At 52.8% G+C, this 22,111-nt stretch overlaps 1 protein-coding gene across 15 annotated transcripts in view; it reads right to left on the reverse strand.

Annotated features, from left to right (window-relative positions):
- The window catches only part of PPP6R3 (protein phosphatase 6 regulatory subunit 3), a 117,453-nt gene that overhangs the window by 25,076 nt on the left and 70,266 nt on the right, over window positions 1–22,111 (reverse strand). For 8 of the 15 annotated variants that reach the window (XM_045855448.1, XM_045855455.1, XM_045855451.1 and 5 more), the window contains 7 exons: window positions 14,958–15,087; window positions 12,694–12,846; window positions 10,770–10,919; window positions 10,210–10,274; window positions 8,971–9,086; window positions 7,129–7,214; window positions 1,806–1,892 (listed from right to left, as the gene is read on the reverse strand). In XM_045855448.1, coding sequence (XP_045711404.1) covers window positions 1,806–1,892; window positions 7,129–7,214; window positions 8,971–9,086; window positions 10,210–10,274; window positions 10,770–10,919; window positions 12,694–12,846; window positions 14,958–15,087 — 787 coding nt within the window. The remainder of the gene's footprint in view (window positions 1–1,805; window positions 1,893–7,128; window positions 7,215–8,970; window positions 9,087–10,209; window positions 10,275–10,769; window positions 10,920–12,693; window positions 12,847–14,957; window positions 15,088–22,111) is intronic. The other 7 variants (XM_045855461.1, XM_045855458.1, XM_045855462.1 and 4 more) reach the window with 3 other exon arrangements.

Consider the following 22,111-nt stretch of genomic DNA (forward strand, 5'->3'; position numbering starts at 1 on the left):
GACATGAGACCAAGTTCAAATGTGAACAACAACTTGAAGTTCTCATTCACATAAAAAGAGCTCTGGACTCAAGTTGCCGAGATTTGTATTCTCGAATGAAAAAGAAAAAAAATGCTCTGGAGTCTATTTCTTATTTTCAAAATGATCTATGTTTGGTTTTAAACATGCAAAAAAAGTTACTGAAAGCCTATCAAGCAGAAAGAGCAGCTAAGTCTCCTGCTTGTACAGGGTCACACAGTGGAGGACCCACAGGAGCAGCCCGGGGGCGCGGTCTCACTAAGGCGGCTTGTGACTGCGGTGGCTTCGAGTGCGCACCAGCAGTCGGCCACACCAGAGAAGTCAGAAAACCCCCAGAACAGTTATGCCCCTGGACCCAGGTTCCCTGAGAAGTGAGGAATCCGTTTCCAGACACCTAAGCATAACTACTCCTTGATTCAATCAGCAGCCTGAAATCCAAGTTTATTCCTCATTCAGAAATAGATATTCAGGGCACTCTTTTTCATACGTTGTTTCACCAGGTACAAAGTCACCCCGGGAGCCTGCAGTGTGGACCATCACAGTGCACACTGAGGGGGAGGCGCGGTGCACGGCAGGGTGCTCGCAGTGGGCGGAGAGGACAGTCCACCGCCCCCCAGGGGCTCCTGGGGGCTAGGCCTGGGGTTCTGGTGCTTCCCAGGGCAGCGCCCCAGAACTCAAGTCAGGAAAGCACTGCCTGCAGGTGTGAGGGCTCACAGGGAGGGGCCGCTGCTGTCTACGGAAAGGCCCTGCCGCTCAGCTGCGCCCCCTGTAGGAAGGCTGCTCCCCGCCCCCGGGCTCCGGAGGCTGGCTTCAAATTCAGCCGGCAGCAGCAGCGTCAAGAATCAGGAGGGAAGCCAGTCAAGCACGGAAATGTAACTTCGGACGTATCTTGAAAATGTGAGTGTTAAACTGCCTTATTATCAAGCCAAGCGATCCCAAGCAGTCTCCATTCCCAGACGCCGGGAGAAAGGGCCGGCATAACCACCAGACACTCCCGCCGGGCCCTGGGAAGAAGAGGCTTAACGGTGGGGAACAAAGAAGCCACGCAACACGCAGTGCTCGTCACTCCCAAGGGACTGACGTGCAGAGACCTGGCCCCAAGGACAACTTCTCCATATGAAGAGCTGCTAGCTTTTAAATAGGGCTTCTATTTTTAGCTCCTAAACTTGATACTCAGTTGAGAGAGTGAAGTCGTTTGTCCCCTTTCCAAGAACCACCAACAGATGATACATCAGTACATTTAATTTTATATGCTGTTTTCTCCCCCACGAAGATGACAAGCTGCTGGTAAACAGATAAATTGGGGAGCAGGAGGGCACGGTGGCAATGAACTGCTTCACTGGAGTGAACTCAGCAGCCAGAACGGTGGACACTGAAGACACAGAAACATGGAAGCCAGTGGTTCCGGGAGAGTGTGGGCATTACAATGGTCTCATTCCTGCTGCTGTCCCCCTCGGTTACCCACCACAGGGACCCGCGCCCCCTGTGAGGGTCTGCCTGGTGGGCACGTCTGAGGCTCTCGCCGAACTACTCAGTCCCGCCCAGCCTCCTAGAGACTTACCCACGGCGTCGCTGTGCTGGGCAGGAAGCGCGTCCTGAAACACAACCGACACGAACAAGCCTGGCTCTCGAGCACCCAGCGCCTCCTCCTCGAAGGCTCTCGCTAACTAGTAAGTAACCCCAGCCACATCCTAACACACAGTCTGTCTCCAAAACTGATACATCAATGGCAACTGGACTGAGCATTTAAAATAAAAACAAGAAGCAAAGCTTTAGGCATGACTCACTTGCTGCAAAGAAGAATCCTGTGAGAAACCCGTTTCTTTAAAGTCAATTTCATCATCACTGGATGAATGAATATGGCAGGTTGTAACCTATATGCATAAAAATGTAAAAAACTATTTAACAGACAAATTGTGGACATTTGCATCATCATTTTAACGGAAAAATCACAACAGCAAGAACAAAACTAAGTAACAGTTAAGTTGTAAAACCCGCCCGATATTCAAGGGTGCATGTCACTCAACCATCTGGTTTGGCTTCCTGCCCTCTGCCGCCCACTTGTGGTGGTTTCACGCACTGCTAGCATCACCGGAAAACAGGTGAGAGGAGTTACTCTGTTCAAGTGATTTTGATGCTTATCTCCTATAAAATGTTTACACGGGGAAGGCAGAAGGAATGGCTCAGATGAAATATAGGAAAAAATTACGTGTGCGAAGCCTGAAAGCTAAAACTGCAAGTCCCAGGGATTACTAATGAGCCACTGAAAGGTCACGTTTAAATATAACCATTTCACTTTAAATTCTTGCATTTCCTACCCACCCTAAGAAAAGCATTGCCCGTAAGAACTAAATATGACTTGAGTGAACAGTCCCCGCTCATAACAAGACCCAAAATCTTCTGCCCCTTAAAATGTACCCCCTTCCTTTGCAACTTACAACCAATTCTTTAATTAAGCAAAAATGCGAACATGAACTGCTCACCAACTCATGGTGAGTGATTCTTTTTAATTCACAAATGTCACATAATATCAGGGGGAAATGTAGTAGCAATTAGAAATGAAGACACAAAGATGATTAGCTACAGTGCTAACAGCAATAACCACTGTATGGTAACAGCAAGTAATAAACATGAATGGTCTGTACACCCTAGAAACCAGCACAGAATTTCTGGGCACCACTCACACAGCTTCCCCTGAGCGCTTCTCCCTGCCCTTTCTGTTCCAGTGTTTTGGGCCAAGACCTCTGTCATCAGGGGAGGACACGCGTGGCCGTTACCTGCCACCCCCTGAAGCCCAACAGCATGGAGTTACAGACACTGGCCAGCCTGCTTTGCGAAGTTCCAAACACAGGTGCGAGCCCGAAGCAGACTCTACACAGGCCTGTGTGAGGATGGCTCGTGAAACTCAGAGTAAATCACAGCCTGAACGAAGTCCCGCTCTATGCCTGACCGTCTGTGGTGAAACACGAAGCCCAGGGGAACAGCCCGGTGTTCTAAGTTCACTCCCTCTCCACCCCGCTAAGGCCCAGAGAACGCACTCACTCACACCCTCCTTTCCAAGCTGGCCAGTGAAACCAGAGGTGGAATTCGTGACCAGTGAAGGAACCTGCTCACGCCCATCGCAGCTGCAGAGAGCTAACGAGCAGCAGCGTGGGAGGGCGGGAGGTGCCCGGAGCACCCAGTGGAGTGCAGGAGGGAGGCGGCAGAATACCGCTTGGTCATGGCAGCTGGCACCTTCCGAGGCCACTGCTATCGAGAGTGGGTCAAGCGCTTCCACCGCAGTGGGCTTAGAGGAGCTCTGGGCTATCTGCCTGGCAGGCCAGTGTGGAAGCATGTTGAGCCGGTGTGTGTGTTAGTGGTGCAACCCCACGGTGGGGCACAGAGTTGAAGACAGCACCAAGGGCAAGCCAGGTGAACTCAGTAAGACAGAACAAAAGAGTTGGCTGGTCCTGGCATGTCTTGCTAAGTTTAAGCAGGATGTAATGTATCTTTATTCATCTTTAGTTGGCTACAAAATAAAATGTTTAGCTCATTAATGAAACATCAGAAAGAAATTAGCTTTTGTTAAGCAACTACTATGTGTGAGATTTCATTACCCCTTTACACATTCTCCTTAACTTGCATCCTGAAAGCAATTCTGGGAGAGATTTAAAGCAATTTTTTTCTGGCCCTGGCTGGCGTAGCTCAGTGGATTGAGCACAGGCTGCGAACCAAAGTGTTGCAGGTTCGATTCCCAGTCAGGGTACATGCCTGGGTTGCAGGCCATGACCCCCAGCAACCGCACATTGATGTATCTCTCTCCCGTCCCTCTCTAAAAATAAATAAATAAAATCTTTAAAAAATATATTTTTTTCTCCAAAACAAAAACAAAAGAAACCCTATTGTTTTAGAGTTATTATTAATAATAACAAAATGTGCCCTGGCTGGTGTGGCTCAGTGGATTGAGCACTGGCCTGCGAACCAAAGGGTAGCTGGTTCGATTCTCAGTCAGGGCACATGCCTGGGTGGCAGGCCAGGTCCCCAATGGGAGGCGTGCGACAGGCAACCACACACCTCTACTGATGTTTCTCTCCCTCTCTTTCTCCCTCCCTTCCACTCTCTAAAAATAAAATAAAATCCTAAAATAATAGTAATAACAAAATGCATATATACCTTTGCAATTGTGCTATTGAAAAAAAGCGTGGGGATTCTGACGTAGTACTTTGAGCTAAGACACCTTGCCCACGGAGGGAAACCTGCTAACTGGAACCCCACTAGCCCGGCATGCAGACGTGACCCAGACACCTGAACCCGCCCCGCCGAGGTGCCTCCATTCAGTCGTTTCAGTACATGCCACCTTCCTTCTCCTCCCCTCAGCTACAAATCCCAGCCGTCCTGCGTGTTTCCATCCCATGCGCATCGGTCTACCCTGCGGTCAAAGCGCAGCCTAGAACCCCACTCTGGCCGGCGTGCCCGTCGGGCGGAGCACCGTCCCAGAACCGGAAGGGCCACAGCACACACCTAGGTTGTGCGTTCGGTTCGAGGTCAGGGCACGTATAAGAGGAAACTGATGGATGTCTGTCACTCTCTCTCTCCCTTCTCTCTTAAATCAATACACATATCCTAAGGTGAGAATTAAAACAAAACAAAACACCGAATTTCATTCATAATAAACTCCCAAAACAAAAGCACAGGCAACAGACATATCAGTCCGCTGTGAGTGCACTTCGGCATGATGGGGTCGAGGACTGAAGCACTCCAGCACTCGCAGAGGGACAATGACAGTGCTGCCCCGGAAGTGACAGGAGCTGGGTGCTGGCGTGACCCGCCCCATGTAACCCATCAAGCCCTCAGGCCCGCGGCCGTCAGGACAGAGTGGTGTGTGTTTGGTGTGGGCGTGAACAAACCCTTGCTGGGACTGGAAAGGTACGAACGGGCCAGGGCGACAGGACAACACACTGACTCAAGCATGTGGTGCCAGAGCCACAGGCCGACTCCAACGCCGTGAGCACACCTCTGACACGGTTCCCAAGCAGGACCAGGGCGCCCTAGAACCCAGGTCAAGGCAGTGCGTCGAATCTGATCTGCATGTGCTGGGCGGGGGAAGGCCGGGGGCGGCAAGCAGCTGCCAGTCTCGGTGGCGGAGCGCCCGAGAGCACTGGGGAGGGAGCGCTCTCCCCGGGATCGTGCTGCGCTGCCCGAGTGCGACCTCTCTGGACGATGCTTCTGCGAGGGCGAGACCCGCCGCGTTCCCGGTAGTGGCCTCGGCTCCCTGCCTTCCCTTGGGTGCGGCACGCAGCCCCACCGGAACGTAGCCCGCAACGCTCCGGGCAGAAGAACGAGGAGCCTGGGGGCGGCAGGGACGCTCCACGGAGGCCTGGGACTGCGGCGTGGGCGACTTCTCAAACCCGAACCCCCGCATCCCTGCCAGTCCCACCAGAAGGACGCAGCGGGCCGCTTCTGCTCCACGAGCCCGCCGCTCCCCGCTCGTCCTCGTGGGGTCCGAGTGCGGGACGAGTGCAACAGGCAAAGGAGAGCTGAGCCTCCCGTGACAGGCTGAAGGGTCACGCCTGGAGGTCTGACCCGAAAGGCGTGTGCACGCCGGTCTGCACGGCGTGCGTGTGGACATTCGTAACCACACTTACGCAGTCGCACACTGGACTGCTGAGAGCATCACTCGAAGTAGCTCAGTGTTATCTGAACTGTAATGCAGTCAATCAAAGAATAATTTTAAACGAAGTCTCCCAAACAAAACAACACATAGTATTCCTAGATATTCCCTTATAAATAGAAATAAGGCAAAAATCCCCTTAAAGGGGACCCCCTTGCCTGCAAGAAATCAACACGGTGTCTAAAATTAAATGGTTCCATTCAACTGTATGAGGAGGGAACAACTTCTTCCTATAGCAAAGCCCTGCGTCTCCAGAACTTTAACCAACCGTACCTGGGGGTGGGGTGGGGCTGTGGACGCAGCGGGCTCCACACCCACTGAAAGCCACTGGCCCCTTCCTGACGGCTCCGGGCTATCGGAACGCCCGCACTCCTCTGTGGGCTGCGGCACGCTCGGACACTGGGGGCCGCTGGACCGCCTTCAGTCACGGCCCCCTTTATTACAGCCGCCTGGGAACTTCCCAACGCCTCCGGCCCCTAACACCTGCTCACTCTGCCACGCCCGCCGCAGCAAGACACTGCTCTGCCTGGAGCCTGCGAAAGGTCACCGAAGTTCCCTCTTCGATAACCTCAGCCGTGACTCAGGACGACCCAGGGACCGCTCTGTAGCTGCCTCGGCCTTTCGTGCCTGTCCTGTTTTGAACAGACAGGGCCGCCAGCTCCCGATGCCCAGGTGTGACTGCTCACTAGGAACTTGAGACTGCGGCTGCCCAGCCGCACTCGCGGAGTCAAATGCCCAGCACGTCAGCTTCCACGTGGGGTCAGGGCCGCCACTCCGATCGCTGGCTGCCACGGGCTGACAGAAGGACATGTTTCTCCGCACCTTCAAACGCAAAGGCAATACTCACCTTGAAACTAAACGTGTTTAAAACAAAAAAAGAGAATGCATTCCAAAGTCCAATATAATTAAAAAAAAGCAAAACAAAGCATTATCAATGCCATTATTCCCTGGCTAGAAGCACCAATCTGCTGAGGCTTTAAGGCCGGGTTTTCAAAGGCATCTGCAAAATGTCCGCCACTGGGAGTGATGTAAAACAAGGGTCAACTCAGCTCAGTAACTCTGGAAAGTGTCCAGCGGAACATCGGAGTTCCTGACCGCCCGGGGTTCTCCGAGGCAGAAGGCTGACCAAGGCTGACCAAGCCCGACGGAGCGACAGGCGGGCTGGAGGCTGTGGGGCGGAGGGGCTCGGGGGCGGAGCTCTGAGGGAACGGACACCACGTCGGGGGGAGCCGGCCTCCGTGGCCCCTCTGTGCCCCTGCGCCACCCCAGGCAGGAACTAGGAGCTGACAAGGCAGATGAGCACAAACACTGCGAACACCGCCCTGTCTTCCTGGCAGAGAAACAAACACATCCGTGACCCACTACCACCGGGACAAATGGCAGAGCCATCACGTCATTCTGAACAGACGGCAAAGGCTCAGCGCCCTGAAACCACAGAAACGTAACCTTGTAAAACCTACTAGATCTACCGTGTTCCTCTTGTTCGTTTCTCCTAAGGAGCTTGTGCAGAAGGTCTCCCATCGCTCCCTGACGTCGTCTGGAAGATCTTGAGAAGGAAAGGAGGAGAAAATATCATCACCACAGTGACCCACCTGGACACAGGAAGCCACCAGGTAACATGGGAAGGCCCACCCACGCAGTCTGCGAAGGCGAATTCAGAGGAACCCGGAGCGCTTCCAGCAACCAGAAGCCCCCCCGCCCCAAAAGTTACACTTGATGCCAAGAGCCCTGAGCGGCTGCAACTCTAACAAGTTTTTAAAAATCTTTTGGTTAAAATCTTAAACTGGAAAATGTGCTCCCAACAGAGTCTTCTGAGAAAGGCAGCAGGCCGCTGGGGCAGGGAAAGGCTGTCTTGTTCTGCCGGCGTGAGCGTTCACGACACGCCGCGAACGCCACTCCTGAACCCTTCCTTGAGACACTCTGCCTGACGTCTGGCCCAAGAATGATCAACCCATGGAACCCAGCGTGGCTTTCCCAACTGCTCAAGAACCATGTTTCCCCAAGGTCTGTAGCACAGGCCCAGCCACGGACACAGATGTAACAGTGAAGTTCTATGTTCTGGAGAACTCTCCAAGGAAAGGGCACACAGATACTTTCCCGAGGAAAGGAAACCAGAGCTGCACTCCTGGAGGCCTTCCTGGCCAAGGCCGTCACCTGACAACGCTGCTGCAAACACGCACCCGCACGCACCCACACACACCCGGCCGGCACGCAGCTGCCCCGCAGAGGCTGGCCTAGGAACAACCGCGCGCACGGCCCTGCCTCCCTGGGAGGGACGTACGAGGACCTGACGACCTGGCTGACAGGTGGGCAAGCCCCAGCTCTCCTTCCCGGGGCAACAGCCATGCTTTGAATGGACACGCAGTGGACAACAGCCTCTTGAACACATAACAACATTCTTAGAACATAAAGATTTTCATCAAGGTGACTCTGAATGAACTCTGTACTGCAAAGGTAAAGATTTTCACATTGAGCCCTGGCTGGTGTGGATCAGTGGACGGAGTGGTGGCCTGTGAACTGAAAGGTGGCTGGTTCGATTCCTAGTCAGAGAACAAGCCTGGGTTGTGGGCTGGGTCCCTGGTTGGGGGCGTGTGAGAGGCAACCAATCAATGCTTCTCTCTCTCCCTCCCTCCCCCTCTTTCTATAAGCAAACAAACAAACAAACTTAAAAAAAAAAAAAAAAAAGTAAGATTTTTCCCATGGAGAGTAAGTCCCAGAACGGGATTCTGCTGGCACACGGAGCCTCTGGTCTGAGAGGCGACAGTCTGTGGCCCGGGTGCCAGGGTAGAAGGCACCCACACACGTTCTTCCGAGCGGCCTCGACCTGATTAAATCTCAACACTAGTCCTGAAAGGGTCTTCCAGGAGCCGATCTCCCTTGTTTAGTCAAGGAGAGAGGAAAAAGTGCTGAGCATGGCTTTCATTTCCCAGGTAAAGGAAGCCTACCCACAGGCTGCAGCGGGGCCTTCGGAGGGAGGGCAAGGCAGAAGGGCTCCAGCTGCAGGGGCTCCAGGCCAGCCTGCGGGCCCTTCGAGCCCAAGGGCAGGTCCCTGAGCAGCGCCCCCAGAGAGCACAAGTGGGTGGTGACTGCAGTACGCCGAACTCAGCCAAGCCTGCCGGTGCGCGCTAGCAGGACGGCAAAGACTCCACTGTCCGAAACACTCGTAAGACCCTCTTTCGAACCTCCAGATAATTACTGAAGACACCCCACAGTCAGCTGTTAACAATGATACATTTCCACTCTGTCCTTAAACCCGTTCTCTGATGCTAAGAAAACGTAGCGAAAAGCCCGGAACCGCTCACCTTTGAGGAGCTGCTGCACCAGCGCGCTGCTGGGGCCCTTGTCGGCGCTGTGCACGATGCAGTTGGCGATCCGCGTCAGGTGCCCCATGTAGCCGTGCCGCCTGCCTCCCTCGGCCCTGCCGGGGCAGAGGACACACGCTCAGGTTCCAGACCAGACGGAGAGAGGGGACAACGTGCCACCGGAGTGGCTTTCAGTCATCGTTCTAAAACCCGGGGCAACGGACTGCAGAGCAGAGCGCCAGAGCACCACCAGGCTGGCGGGGGTGGGGGTGGGGGTGGAGGTGGTGGTGGAAACTGCCGACTCAGAGACTGCACCGAACCTCACTCAATGGGACAGGGTTCAGTCAAATACACCAACCAGCCAGCCAGCCAGCCAGCCAGCCAGCCAGCCGACCCTTCATCCTCAATGACATCTTGTCTCGAAAGAACAACGGAAACCACACATTCATCGATGCCCAGGGTCTCGCAGGGAACTGAGGTAAGAAGTCTGGTTCATTTTTTTAAAGGACATCAAATTCCAATCATACCAATCAATTAACAGAGATAAGCATCTATCAAGAGCATTTCTCAAGTTAAAACTTTAGTTGATGTGAGGATTTGGCCAAGAGAGGTGGTCAGCTTGTGTCTGGCCACACAGCACCTAGAGCCCAGGCAGCCCCCCCACCCCCCCGTCCCTTTCCCTGCTCAGGGTCTGACTTCCCAACTACGTCCACCTTTCCATCTGGACAAACACCTGCTACCGGCAGCACCACCAGGAAAAAGCAAGTCTGTGTGACGGCTACTGACACACATCAACTGAGACTTCAAGTAAGTAATCTCGCCTTCGGCGAATGGCAGCGCCGCCCGTGCGCCAAGAACGGGGGCAGGCGGGACCCGTGCCAGCCAGACGGCCAGCGAGGGGGACTGGGCTGACGTTCCAGCCCCTCCTCCAGCTCCACCCCGTTCTCGGGGAAACCGCTCCTCAAGAAGGACCCGCGGGTCTCAGAGGCAGCACAGAGGTGGGGAGTACTGTCAACCCCCAGATCCCCTCAAGAGGTAGAAAGGCAGAGGGGTCGAAAAATAAACTATTGGGAAAACACCTGTCACGATACACTACTCCGGCGCCCCGAGAGGGGCTCTCAGAACTACCAGGTGGCACACACCGTGTAACCACCTCATGACGCTCTGTCTGGGGCCACTGCGGGCACTCCCTTCAGACAAGAAAACCAAATGGTTCCCATCAGAAAACAGTGTACTTACTGTTTCTTCTCATTCATTTCCCAGGCATCAAGTATTCGTTCTATTAGCTGACATTTTTGAAAAAGCTGAATAAAAAGGAACATTCCAGTTAACACTTACATAAATGTTGAATTGCCACCATCCTGAAGTGAGACGACGCTCTAGTTAAAAAGAAGAGCGGCATGCACGACCCGGCGAGCTGAGCAGGGCTGTGGGCTGCCGGCCGAGCCAACCGCGGTGCGCGGCCCCCTCCCCAGGACTCTCCCAACGCGGCAGGGGCTCCGGGCCCGGCCCACGCCCGCAGCCGCGCACCTGCTGGAGACCAGCATCCCAGGACCGCCACCAGTGCGCTGCTGGCCTCACGCAAGCCGCGTTTTACTGGCCATGGAAACTGGCCGCAGAAAGACAGAGCCTGACCAAAACTAAAACAGAGTACAGAAAGTTGTGCCTGGCAGAAACGTAACTCAGAACACACAGAGACACTTCTACTCCATAATGGGAGCGATTTTCACTCATTTCACACTCGTGTGGAAAAACGCTGTGACGGGGGGTGGCAGAAAAAAGACATCAAGGGAGCTTACATGTTTCAACAACAAGTTGTCGCCAGTGGCGTCCTGCTCAGTAATTGTGCTGTTTTCCGTGTTCTCAAAGGGACTCGAGAGAATCAGTGCAATGCAGATTTCCACTTGCGTGTGTAAGAAGTTATTCCATGTGTACTTGAAGAACATGTCCTAAGAAAAAGAAACACAGTGCTTCCTTTTACTCAGTTGCCTCAATGTTTAAGCCACTGCTTTAAAACATTCACTGAACAGTGATGTAATCAAGTAAAAGTGACGCGTTGGTAGTCCCACAGGACTAATGAGAGGAAACACAAGTTTACGTGGAAGGTCGGAAACGCCACCTCACAGAGCACATAACGAACACCTGCCCCCTTGACATGATGGCGTTTTCATGAAACTGAGTAGGAACCAACAATAAACAGGTGAAGAAAAGGTAACAGTAAGTTTATCAAAGAGAAAGGGAGTAACCTTTTATGTTTTCAAAGCAACTAAGTCCAGTAAGTAATTTCCCAAACACGTCTGGAGAACCTCACTCTGATTCAACAACAGCTGCTCCCCCGTGCGGGGCACGGAGGAGACAGACAGGCCAGGGCCCCGCCCCCAGGTGCTCACACCTGCACAAAGGGCAGCCACGTGGGCATCCGGAATGCACAGAGCTGTCAGAGAAAGGAGCAAACAAGGGACTTCCAGGTCACCTGAAAAGGTAATGTATCACAAAAAGGAAAGACAATCTCTGAAAGCATAGAACCCGTAGTTGAAGGATGTATTTGGGATACTGCTGAGTACAGTTAGCTAACCTCAAATGAAAAAGTAATGACTAATGATCTATTTAAGAGTTTCATCACATGTGTTATCACTCCGAATCAGGTGTAAAGATGAACAATAGTCCCGCCCTCACTCGTAAGACTGACACACTAGCACTGATGACTCTGGGGGGACCCTCAGAGACAGGGGCAAAAGGCACACCCCAAGTTTCACACACCAGTCACTGGGAGGGCAGGAAGGGTGTCCCCCAGAGGCCAGCAACTGCGCTGCCGAAGGAGTCAGGATCCTTGCACGTGTCACCCTTCTCCAAGATGCCCCAGCTCTCAGGCCTTACATGGACACGCCCTCTAACCCAGAGCTGAGAGTTACAAAGTCTGTCAGTGCGCCAGGAAGCACGATGGTGCGGCTGAGAAGCACGCACGGGTTTGAGATGGGATATGAATTCGAATCCCGGCCCCACCACGTACGGCCATGGAGTGCATCTCTTTTCTGGGCGTGATGTAAAGAAGTTTCTCTCCAGTGCCTATCCTGTAGTGAGCAAATGCAACGCCCAGCCCTCCTGGGAAACGGCCCCACGCGGACAGTGAGGAACCTGCTACGTGCTAGCCCCGGGGACGTCTGGGCCGCGCGGACGAAGCCAACAGGGCCCGGGAGGAGGGTGGGGCTCCGAGAGGCCCAGCCCCTTCCCGGGCTCCTCCTTTCCCTTCCACTGCCAAGCAGACTAACAACTGTTTCGAGAACCTGGACTCAAATCAGAAGACCAGAAGGCGCCTCAGACACGCCACAGAGATGTATCTCGGTGGAAAGCGACGAGCGCTTGTCCCTTCGCTAACCACGAGGAGCAGCGCAGGCGGACACTCACTGCTGAGCAGCGGTCACTCACTGCCCAGACAACCCCCGAGGAGGGTGGCTGTGTGCACTACTCCGCCACCCGTGCGCGACACCTTCCTGAGAGGAGAGTCTGCGTCTCCACCCTCTCTGGAGCTCCCTAACACAGTTCTTTACACGCAGCGATGATGAACACCTTGGACAAACACAGAGCAAAAACGCTGTAAAAGGCCATTCACTCTCAGAGCAAGAAAAGGTACGGACACCGCCATCCATCAGGGAGGCTGGGCCTTGACTTCCACAGCCGTGAGAGGTCAAGGGCAAACGGGAATGCCTTTCCCGGGGACCTTACCAGTATGACCCCAATGCTGTTCAGCTCCATGAGGTCCCCGTTAATACTGCTGGTGTTCGTCTGAAGCAGACTGGATATCAGCCGAATCACGTTCAACCGGGTGTTCCCGACGGGGGGGTCCAGCACGCCCCACGTCGTCTTCATCACACTTTTCTGAGGGAGAAAAAGCTGCTGATTAAAGAGCTGCGCCACGCAGCCCACCGAGGGAGACGCACGGGGAGCAGGTGTGTGCCGAGATGGGACACCGGGCAAACCCGGCCTGCAGAAGGGTCCGGCCGGAATTCTCCTCTGGCAGGAAAACCGGTGTCTTCACGGTACAATGGAACCACCAAGAGCAACAACAAGCCAGCCGTTCCCCTGGGGTGTGATTCTGCAGGGACACGGCGCCCGGCCTCGAACCCCGGACTGCCCGGAAGGAGGCGGAAGGCCGCAGGAGCCCGCGTGCAGTGCCGCGTTCCCGACTCCCGGCCGGGGCGGGCGCCAGGAGGAGGTGCAGGCGGCTCTGGACAGTCCTGGTCTCGGCCAAACCTGCGGTGAAAATGCCAACTCGGGCGCTGCCGCGGGACCCCAACCTGGAAACAAGACACCCCCCGACCTGCTCCTGTTGTCCGGAGAAGGGAGTTTCCACCGCGGGAACCCACAAAGGGCGGGCGCAGGGCCTCGCAGAGTTCCGGTTCAGGAGGGGCGGTGGTCTTCCCCAGGGCCCCGCCCGCGACAGCACCCTTGCCCCTGCCGCTCCCCGGAGGCTTCGTGGGCCCGCGGGCGGGCCTGCTCACAGCACGACCGCTCCACTCCCCAGGCCCATGAAAAAGCTCCGCGGGTCGGGTCCGCCCACGCAAACGCCGGCGGTGAAGCCAGGTGCAAACTGACGGCTCTCCAAACGGGACTCTCCCCGACTCTGGGCCAGGGCCGAGGGGACACGAGTGTGAGACTCCTCGTCGTCAGACACTGCCCTTCGGGGCCCGCGGGAAGGAAGACGGGCAGGCCACCAGGGCACGGGTCCCGGGGCCTTCACCGCACACCCTCTCCTCGCATGCCCCCCCCCTCCCGACTTCCACTCGTGACGTCCTCCTCTCCTAACGGAATCCGTTCCCTTTCTTCTCTGCGCTCCCTGGTCTGCGGCCTGGGCCTGACCACACCACTGGCACTTTCCCCGAGGGCGCCCCACACAGGCGGGGCGGGAGACTGCATGGCGGGAGCGGACCCCGCCCAGCAGCATCACGTGGGAACAGACCATCTGGAAGCTGAACGAGACTCCCTGGGTAACAATGTCAATTATTCTGGGCTCCAATGCCATGAAATGGCTACACCAAAAAAAATTACATTTAGGAGGGAGAAACTAGTATATTAACTTATTTTTTAAAAATATTTCTCATTTAAAAAAAGATCTTATTTATATATTTTTAGACAGAGGGGAAGGGAGGCAGTAAGAGAGGGAGAGAAACATCCATCTGTGGTTGCCTCTCACGCACCCGCTCCTGGGGCCCTGGCCCACAACCCTGACTGGGAATCGAACCGGCAACCCTTTGTTCCCACTGAGCCATACCAGCCAGGGCAGCTAGTATACTAAATGTAAATGCCCAGAAACTCACTCAGTAGATGCCACAGAGGCTTGTGTGACAATGGCCAGGCCCTGGATACGGCGGCACAGGGCGGAGGAAGAGGAACGCCCGAGAGCTGGTGCTGGCAAACTCTCCGCACTGGGGCGGCCGCCTTCCAGGTGGCCAGGGAGGAGCCCCTCCCCTGACCTGAGCACCGCTGTGCGGGGTGGTGCGGGCCTCCTCTGGCGGCTACCCGCGCTCTCACACGCCCGCCCCCTCCAGAAGCCTCGTCAGTAAGCACGTGTCCGTCACCCACTGCACTGCTCCAGCTCTGAGAGGACCCTCCGCCTCCAGGGTCGGTTTCTCACAGGTTCACCTTACCTCAAATACGTGCCAGTAACATGTTATGCAAAGGAAAGTGTTTATTTTATGGGCGTACTGGTAACCAGAATTTATAGAAAGAACAAAGGCTGAGTTTCCTAAGCAGGTACTAATTTGTTTGATTGTAATTGGGCACGATTCATTCATTTAGACACAACACACCAATAAAAGCCAATTAGAAACTAGCTCAAAAGCAGTAAAGACCACTGGCAGTGTGTCGGTCACGTGTTCTAGACATGCTGGTCAGAGCCAGCTCTGCTACTCACAAGGCTTATCTGCTTTCCAGCAACGGTTCACCCGAACTGCTGAGCCGGCTGGCCATGCCCGAGACAGCCGCCTTACCTTGGGTGGCTCAAGCAGGAGTTCGTGGAAAGAGCCGAGTCTTCCTCGGATGGCTTCTAGAACACTCTTGTTGACCGAACACACTGAATGACTCATGCCTGGTGGGCAGATCTCTATATGGCCTTCAAATCTTGAAATAAAACAAGTCAATTACAGTTATTACAATTGCAGAATAAACCACGGTGCTCCATTTCAGCATGTAAATACATACACAAAAGCTGCACAAATATGTGAGGATCCATCAACATTACTGAGAGTGTGGGGAACAGACACTCAATAGGGATGGGCCAACACGACCTGAAGCCCAAAGGCCCAGGCCGTCGGGTGAGAAACTGTGTGCGATTCCTTCCCAATCACTTGGACTGTCTACCTCCTCGGACGGTGGGGCTGCTGCCAGCGCTGCACCCAGAAACTCTGACGCGCAGGAGCCCTGCCCCCGAGTCCCGGGGCAGACCACGCCGCCTGACACCTGGGGTGCTGGCAGCAGCCTGCACTCACTGCGGTTTCCCTTCAGTCGCCTGCACTGCTTCCCACTTAAAAGGCCTCAACGATTCCTCCCCCTGAAGCTCAGCCTGCAGGCACTGCGGTCCACCCGAGGGGCTGCAGACGGGGCGGGGCTCCCTGACCACACTGGGCGTGAGCACTCGGGCGCAGGGGTGCCCCTAGTGGCAGCAGGACAGAGCCCCAGGGAACAGAAAGGACCCCAGGGAGGAGGGGCCTAAAAGTGCAGGGGCGCCGCTCGGATGCAAAGACGTGCCCGGAAGCGGCGTGCCCGCGGAACACCAGAGCAGGCTGGGGCCCGCCGTGCTGCCGCTGGAGCAGGGCCGCCCAAGCCCGCATCGCGTCCCGGCGCTTCCCTCCCCAGTCGTCCGCTCCCACGCGGAAAGTGGGCTCACCCAACAAGGTCTCTCCCGGGACGGCCGCGGGGATCGCGCCGACGCAGGCCCAGAACCGAGCACTGCCCGGCCCAGAGCGAGCGTCCCGAGTGCTTACTATGACTAGTGCTTGAAGACGCCCCGCACACGGCAGTGATTTCTAACGGCAAGAGCTGCATGGAAGAGCATCAGACACTCAATGACCGGGAAGCAGGCGGAGGGGAAAGATTATAGTGCTTTCGAATGTGCAGGGGTTTTAATAATTTATGCGGCCAAATACGGCTTTTTTTTTTTATTACAGTTTCTGTGTAAAGAGTCATGCTTAAAAGTTCTTCACAATTCCGTAGTTCTTTTGAGTATGTGTATACTTCCCTCTAGTATTTTTAAATTAGTTCACCTGGAATGTATTTTTAAGCCAAAGAGGTGCAGACATATTTTCCCCCAAGTGGTAACTACCTAAGCCATATTTATAGAACAATCCCCTTTCCTTGCTTAAGTAAAAAAAACACAAAACAGTAAAGAGCCTTCATCATTCACAGGAACACCAGTATCACACCGCCGCATGTACTACACCGGTGATGCGGTGTGTTATGCAAGATCAATCATTGGTCTTGCTCGAAATCTCTTGGCTAGTCTCACATTTACTTTTTTCGAATACACGTACGAATCTGCCAGATCCAAAACAAAACCACTGCTGGCATTCCAAGCAGAGATTCATTAAATGTGGAGCTTAGACTGGGGCGGCACAGCAGTGACAGATGTCTGCGAACCAGCGGTCTGTCCCTCTTTATCGCTCAGTAGCTGCCGTGCGGGCTTACCGCAGCCCTTACCCATTCACCACCCCCTGGCTCGCTTCCAGTTCGAGGCAACTGCAAATACAGGTGACATAAACACTCACAAGTCTGTGAGATCCAGTTTTTATTCCACTTGGGTAAATACCTAAGAGACTGCTGAATAACACGATAAATGTCTGGTTAACTTTGTAAGAAACTCCCAAATGTTTTTAGAAAGTGGCGACGTCACCCTGCAACCCCACGGCGTTTGGGGTGTCCAGCTGCTCCCCAGCGTCACCAGCGCTGGGCACTGTGTGCTCTTCTCGTCTGGCTGGGCTGTGCAGTAGGTCCACCGGTGGCCCCCGAAAGGTATGCCCACGTTCTAGTCCCCAGAGCCTACAGGTGTTCCCTTAAAGACGTAGTTAACGAGCATCTTCAGATGAGACTACCCTGGACGTCAGCCCTAGTGTCCTTGCGAGAGAGGACAGACACGGACACTGAGGAGGTGATGTGAAGAGGTGCCCACACACCGAAGGACACCGGCAGCCACCAGAAACTGGAGGGCGAAGGCTGAGCCTCCCGAGCCTCCGGAGGGGGTGTAGCACTGCTGACACCTCGACCTTGGACTTCCGGCATTCGGACAGTAAGAGAATCAATTTCTGTCATTTTAAGCCATAGAGTTCCCGGTAAATTGTTGCCGAAGCCCCAGAAAACACAAGTTGCTCAAAAGGTGTGCAGCGGCATCTCAACGTGGTTTCAGGATGATTTGCACTAGTGACCAATGCCGCAGCCCACCTTTTCATGAATTTGAGATACATATACGTATATACAATTCTTTCAGTGCTTAAATATTCTGACCTTCTTTAAAACCAGACTGTTTTTCTCGCCATTTTCAGTGTTCTGCATATATCTGGATATAAGCCCTTTCTCCAAAACGAGATCTGCAGATGTTTTCTGGTGGTCTGCAGCTCGCCCTCTCATTTTCTTAAGAGTCTTTCCAAGAGCAGAACTTAGGATTTTGACACAGGTGGAGGTGTCAACTTTTCTTTGATGGATTGGGCTTTGGTGCTCTATCTAACAAACTTCTACCTAACTCGAGGTCACGGACTTTTCTCCTAGAACATTTATATAGTTCTGGAACTTACAGTTACTTCTATGATCCATTTGAAGTTAATTTCTGCACAGTGTGCAAGGCACATGCCTAGGCCCGCCTTTCTGCAGACAGACCGTGTTCTGGCACCACGCCGAAAGGGCGGTCCTTTCTCCACTGCACTGCCTCCAGGCCTCTGTTAAGAACCTGACCACTTAAAACCCATATAATTTTATCAACCAAAGTCACATCAATAAATTCAACAAAACTTTTTTTTTTAAAAAGGAACCAACTAACTATACACATGTGGGCCTACTTGCGGCCTCCAATCTGTATGAGTGACGGCTGGCCCGCCCTCTCACCAACGAACACCACACCGTGCTGATCGCCACGGCTTTAACTTAGTGTCAGTGGTATTTTTACTGTCGCTTTCAAAACTGTTTCGGCTACCATATTTGCTTTGAACCTCTACGTATGTTTTAGAATCAGCTTTCTCAAAACAAAAGAAAGCAAACCGGCTTGGATTTTAATTAGAATTACTCTGAATTTCCCTATCAGTTTGGGAAGAACTGACATCTCAACCATGTGAGGTCCTCTAATCCACGACCCCAGTCTCTCCCCCTTTATTTAGGTCGCCTTTTTGATTTACATCTAAATACTTCCTTTTTTTCTGTGCAACCCAGCAATTGTGCTCCTTGGTCTTTATCCAAAGGAGTTCAAAATGGTTAAGAGCTTTTAAAGTAAATGGTATTCTATGGGAATTCCCACATCTAATTGTTTGCTACTTGTAGAGAAGAAATGCGACTACTTGTTGAATGCTGACCTTATTAAGAGCCCAGGGTCCCGCTCAATTTGCTCAGGAGCGCGGCGTGTGTTCTGCAGGGTTTTCCAAGGTGTGCGGACACCGGCAGCAGGCTCGGCGCCACGCCTCCCTTCACCATCCGGAGGGACGCTTTCCTGCACGCCCCCAGCACCAGGCCGGACGGGGGCAGTGATGGCAATGTCCTTGCTATGTTCCTTGATTTTAGGCGCCATCGCTCCGGTCTTTGACCTTTAAGAATAACGTTGGCTTTGGGTTTCCTCTTTCTAAAAAGGGCTTTATCTGTTTCCACATTCCTTTCTATTACTCATTTGCTGAGAGGTTTTACCATAAAAGAATTTAATGAAGTGACCACAAGATTTTTCTTCTTCAGGCTGTTGATGTGAGTTACTGAGTGACTTTTGTTAATACTTTATTTTTATACAGCAGTTTTAAGTGCACAGCAGAACGGAGGGGAAGGTACAGAGACTGTGCACATGCCCCCACCACGACACAGGCAAACACTCCCCGTTAGCCACGCGCCCCGGGGGTGCTGCATTCGTTCCACTCCGTCAGCCTCCACGGGTAACACATCACAGCCACCCAAAGCCCAGCGTCCACACTGTCCCCGTGCACTGGTGGTACGCTCCACGGGTTCGGACAAGTGTAGAATGGACACACCATCGTTCACTGTCCTAAAAACCCTCTCTCCTACCTGTTCACCGCCCCACACCCCCATCAACCTCTGGCAACTACTGATTTTTTTACTGTCTCCACAGTCTTGCTTTTTCCAGAATGTCATATACGTGGAATTATACTGTATGTAGCCTTTTCAGATTGGCTTCTTTCACTTAGTAATATGCATTTAAGGTTTCTCCAGGTCTTCCCATAGCTTCAGAGTTCATTCTTTTTAGCAACGAGCAATATTACATTGTCAGATGTACCCGAGTTAGTTTCTTTACCCACCTACCTACCGAAGGGCACATCCTGGTTGCTTCCAAGTTTTGCCAGTTGCAGACAAAGCTGCTGCGAACACTGTGTGATGGTTTTCAGCCCCTCTGGGTGTGCAGCACGCTGAGCTTTGCGAGGAGCCGTCGGCGGCCCCATCCCGCGTTCTCAGCGGCGGGGAGCGCGAGTTCCTGCTGCCCCGGTCTCACCAGCATCGGGGGCGGGGCCTGGGTGTAGACCATCCTCACTGACTGACTTTTGTTAGATATATTGTTAAGATATACTCACGCACATCTGCTCGAGGAATTCTGCACTGAAGCTCTCGTGGAACCCCATTAGACAGCCGCCATTTCTGTAATGTTCTTGTCTAGTTTCAAGGTAATGCTAGTCTCGCCAGATGAACTGGGGAGTGTTCTGGAAGTCCTTCAATCTTGGGCAGAATTCACCAATGAAGCCACACTGGGCTGAGAGTTTTCTTTGCTGGAAGCTTTTAAAATATGAATTCAATTTCTTCAAATAGATACAAGTCTGTTAATGTTATTTTATCTTTTTGAGTGAGCTTTGGTAGCTTTATTCCTCCAAGAAATCTGTCCTCCTCTAACCTGTTGAATTTGTGTAATGATTTGTTTGTAGTATTCTATTCTTTTTTTTTAACTTTTTAAAGATATTTATTTATTTATTTATTTATTTATTTTTGGAGAGGCACGGGAGGGAGAAAGAGAGGGAGAGAAACATCAGTGTGTGGTTGCCTCTTGCTCGCCCCCTACTGGGGACCGGCCCCACAGCCCAGGCGTGTGCCCTGACTGGGAACGAACCGGCGATCCTGGTTCGCAGGCCTGCACTCAACCCACTGAGCCACACCAGTCAGGGCTTTATTATTCTTTTAACATCTGTAGGGAAGGCACTTATGTCCCCTTTTCCATTCTTGTTATTTAGAATTTGTGTCTTTCCTACCTTTTTTCTTAGTCAATTTGCCTAGAAGTTTAACTTTATCTTTTCTAAGAAAGTTTTAGTTCCATTGATTTTTTTTGAAACGTTTTTCCCTTCTCAATCTCTTTTGCCCTCTGCTATTATTTTTATTTCTCTGCTTGTAATGGGTTTAATTTGCTCTTCCTTTACTAGTTCCTTAACATGGGAGCTCAGATCATTGACACAAGACTGCTTTTCCCTTCTAATATAAATATTTAATGCTATAAACTTCCCCCTGCTGCTTTTGATATATTCCATAAATTCCAAACAAAACGTTCTGTTTCCATTTAATCAATAAGTTCAAAACATTTTTTCATTTTTCTTGTTATTTGCACTTTGACACTTGGGGTTATTTCTAAGTTGTGTTGTTTCATTTCCAAATATTTAATGATATTCCGTAAATCTTTTTTTATTGATTGCTACTTTAAACCCATCATGCTCTGCATATACACTGTCTATGACTTTGTGTTGTAACGTGTTGAGGTTTGCTTCATGGCGGAGAAGCTGGTCTTATCTACCTTGGTAGCAGTTCCACGGGCACTTGAACAGAATGTACGCCCTGTGGTTGCAGGGGAGGTTCTGAAAGTGCCAGGGCAAGTGGGTTGCTAGTGTGGTTCAAGTCTTCTGTACACGTAATCACTTTCTGTCTAGACGTTGTGTCACTGTCGAGTGGAATGTTTCAGATTTATGGAAAGATGACAGAGATGGTACAGAGCTCCACACAACCCACGCTGCATTTCCCCCATTAACATCGTACCTGAGAAGGATACACTCATCACAATTAATGAACCAACACTGATAAATGAAACCCACAGATCTTCATTCAGATTTCCTTAGTTTTTACCTAAAACGTCCTTTCCGTGTCTCCATAACCTCCTCCCGGCTGAGCGAGTCCTCAGGCGGAGCTGTCACGCGTCCGGCAGCACGTCCCTCGAATGGGGTGTCTCTTCCCTTTGCCCCGGGATCTCGGGTCTTTGAAAGGCAGACCGCACGGGTCCCGTGCCATGCTCCCAGCACCGCACCATGGAGACAGACGTGCTGCAAACACAGCTCGTCGCCGGCCGGGGCCGCGCCTGCCGGGGCTCTCTCGGGCCTTCTCCGCCCTCTGCCCCGACCGCACGCCCGGGAGGGAGGTCATGGGGGCGGTCGGCATGGAAAGAGCAAGTTTTGTCCTTCCCCCTCCAGGGGAGGGTATCTATGTGAACTACTTGAAATTTTCCACAGGTTTGTCTTTTCTCCCCTATTTATTTGTTTGCAGAGATTTATATACTGGGTGACAATACAATACTGCTATAGTTTACTGTGGAAATTGTGCCGGCTGTGGCCCCCGTGTCCCCGACACACCCCTCACTGTGGTGGGTTCTGAGTACCTCCTTCCCCTCTACACTACACAACGCTCCAGACTCTTCTTGACTTTTTCTTGCCCTCGTCACAGAACAAGGCACTTCTCCAAGGGGCCCTGGTCTCATTCCCTGGAGAACGGCATTGCAATTCAGATCTGGGCACTCCTACTTGTTACGAAATGGCAGGTCCTTCCTTCTAGGCCCTTGCAGCTCACAAAGCACCTGTCTTTTTGGTCTGCCTCGTCACACTCCGGCACGAGTACCTTCTCACGCCCCGCACCTTTCCTCGGCGACGTCTGTGTGCGGAAGCGCCCCAGCTCCTCAGTCTACACCGAACACCAATATGCACTTACACCT

This window comes from Phyllostomus hastatus, unplaced genomic scaffold (genome assembly GCF_019186645.2).
Source record: "Phyllostomus hastatus isolate PE091 unplaced genomic scaffold, TTU_PhHast_1.1 phas_scaffold_11, whole genome shotgun sequence".
NCBI classification, from domain to species: Eukaryota; Metazoa; Chordata; class Mammalia; order Chiroptera; family Phyllostomidae; genus Phyllostomus; species Phyllostomus hastatus.